This window comes from Leptinotarsa decemlineata, unplaced genomic scaffold, assembly GCF_025532065.1.
Source record: "Leptinotarsa decemlineata unplaced genomic scaffold, Ldec_3_MD MMD2_P_RNA_scaffold_6, whole genome shotgun sequence".
Taxonomy (NCBI): Eukaryota; Metazoa; Arthropoda; class Insecta; order Coleoptera; family Chrysomelidae; genus Leptinotarsa; species Leptinotarsa decemlineata.
In genome coordinates, this window is record NW_027412533.1 from 2,258,671 (window position 1) to 2,261,183 (window position 2,513).

Genomic DNA, 2,513 nt, shown 5'->3' on the forward strand with positions numbered 1-2,513 from the left:
ACTTGCATTCTTTTGCTTCACCTTTCCTTCCATATAATATATTCACAAGTAGGTTCTTTTTTCGATTAAAGAAACGATTTGAAGAAATGTCTATTCCACTCAGTAGAATCGAGAGATTACTAACAAAGTTTTACAAAATTCAATGTTTGTTTTCAATTTCTCATTTCAGTTTCAATATCATTTGAATCATCTGTTGATTCACAGTAATGCATTTTTATTCTCATCAGTAATGTTTATTTTTTGGTAAAAATTGTTTTCTATATATCTATCAAGAGAGGCAAACTCTGAAAATATTCAAAGAAAAGACGTAAATAATTCTCAAGTTTTTGGCTCTATGTTGACAAAAATGCTTGAGTATCTTGAGCAAACAATGTATTTCATTTATTCCAGGTTCAGATATTCTAATTTTCATATATCTCTTCAGAAAAGTAACCTGACTTGGAAACAGAAAAAAAATTATTCAATAAATGTTTTATTTATAAACATCAAAACAGATTAGCGTCTACACAAATATTTTCAGTTACATATTACTTCAATTTTGATCAGAACAGAAAATAACAGTGTGAATTGATTTTTTGACATATCAATAAATGAATTTTCCAAACGTTCAATCGACCCTTGCATATTTCAAATAACACTTCAATAAAATAAATCTAGATCTAATTTTGAAAGTTCGTTCTTGAATATCGTCCACAACACCCCCAACAAATTCTAACTTCTGGGTGAAAAACCCTATATTTCCTTGAATTTCCGGCCGTTGATATGACGTAAAAAGCAGCGCCTGGGGCCTAATTCGAACTTCATCATTTTCATCTCTCATATTCATTCTCAAAGTAAGCTTATTCGTCGGTTTATATTTCAACGTGAGTGTTGCAAAATAGGGTGCGAGCCATATGTACATTTTGTCCTCAAACGGTTCGTGTGGTAATGCCAATGAGAAGACTGAAGCATGTGTGAAAGATTCTCCTCTTGGGTGCCCTTCAAAATGTTTTGTGATTTCAGTTAAAGTCCCGTTAAAATTGCAATTTTTTGCAGGACATGTGCGTCTAGGCTGAAAACCACAGGTACTTAGCTCATGCGGAAGCAAATACATGCTAGTATAGTCACACCCCCAACAACATTGTTGCTTACAATAATAGTATTGAAGCATGTTGGATGGAATGCATTTGTTGCCACAAATTTTTCTGTAATAGTGGTAGCAAAAATAGCAGATTGCCTTATATCCACCATCTCTCCATATAAAGCGACCTTCAGAGAGATTTACATTGTACACAAAGTAGTAGTAATGCAACTCTGCACAGTTTACACAATTGGAGAATATCTCTAACATTTCGTCTCTTCTTGTGAGAAAGAAAGCGGTGGAATTCCAATTCAAGCAAACTGTTCCAAAATCTAAGAGCTTGATCTTCCGTGGCCAACGTATACTCCTGCCAGAGTACATTGGTGTTGGAGACAAAAACGTTTCCAGACTATAGTTTTCCTCCAAATTTGCAACAGTATTCGTTGTCACATCCACGGATTTTTGGAGCTGACTGAAATAATAATCAAATGACAATATTATCCTGACAGTAAACGTTTCACTAGTTCCTATCTGTTGCCTTGAGATCGAGTATTTCCTACTTGGTTCGGAATAATTGACCACATCTAGTTCTCTATCAGCTAAAAAAGTATTTTCCTGGGAAATAATCACAAAGTTTTGTTTGACTGTTTGTTTTTCTTTCATTCTCAACTGCCATGTGTTGATATCGAATCCACTTTCAGTATGTTCGACTTCGATGTAAAATAGATGATCGTGCATTTGATACAAGTACATTTTTTGCACTCCTTGCTCGTCAACTTTTACCTGGATGTCGGGTGTTTCTAACAGGCGTTCACGATGGTTTTCTTCAAAATGCCGCACCAACAGGGACGTTGGTATCTTCATAAATGGACAGTATGGACAATCGTACCATTCAGCTTTGCAAACTTTTTCGTGTTCATACACTTGGGAGTTTCGGAGAAGTTTTTGGCAGCCGTCCCTTCGATTCACGCATTTGAACAAGCATTTGTCTGCTACTAGTTCAAATAAAGACACTAGTCCCCCTAATCCATTTTGTGAACATCTTCCACATCGTATTGTTCCGTCAAAGTATACTGTCACTGGTTTCACTGACAAATACTTGAAACACGTATTGCAAATCAGCTTCTCTAATACGTCATCGGGAATTATGAAATTCGCCATAATTCACTATCTCAATTATTCACAAAATATTACTACTGGAAGAAATTTATTTCGGAAATGAATCGATTCATGTATCTCTATTCCTTATGATTTTTTACCGTTTTCTAAAAAAGACAACGGTATCTGAACGTCTTATGCCCAACTCACACTAGAATGATCTTCGCGATATATACAAATATTTTCCAAACAAGCAGTATGGAACAGCAATACGATCACAGTGCATATTTTTCAGATACATCAATCATAAACGTTTCAACCTCTAATTTCTTCAGAAATGGTTAACTTATGAAAT

General features: G+C 34.9%; 1 protein-coding gene across 1 annotated transcript; it reads right to left on the reverse strand.

Annotated features, from left to right (window-relative positions):
- Positions 1-456: 456 nt before the first annotated feature.
- On the reverse strand, positions 457-2,305 carry LOC141480065 (uncharacterized). The gene has a single exon (XM_074169764.1). It carries the CDS (start codon positions 2,219-2,221, stop codon positions 608-610), a length of 1,614 nt encoding a protein of 537 aa, XP_074025865.1. The 5' UTR covers positions 2,222-2,305; the 3' UTR covers positions 457-607.
- Between the last annotated feature and the right edge of the window lie 208 nt (positions 2,306-2,513).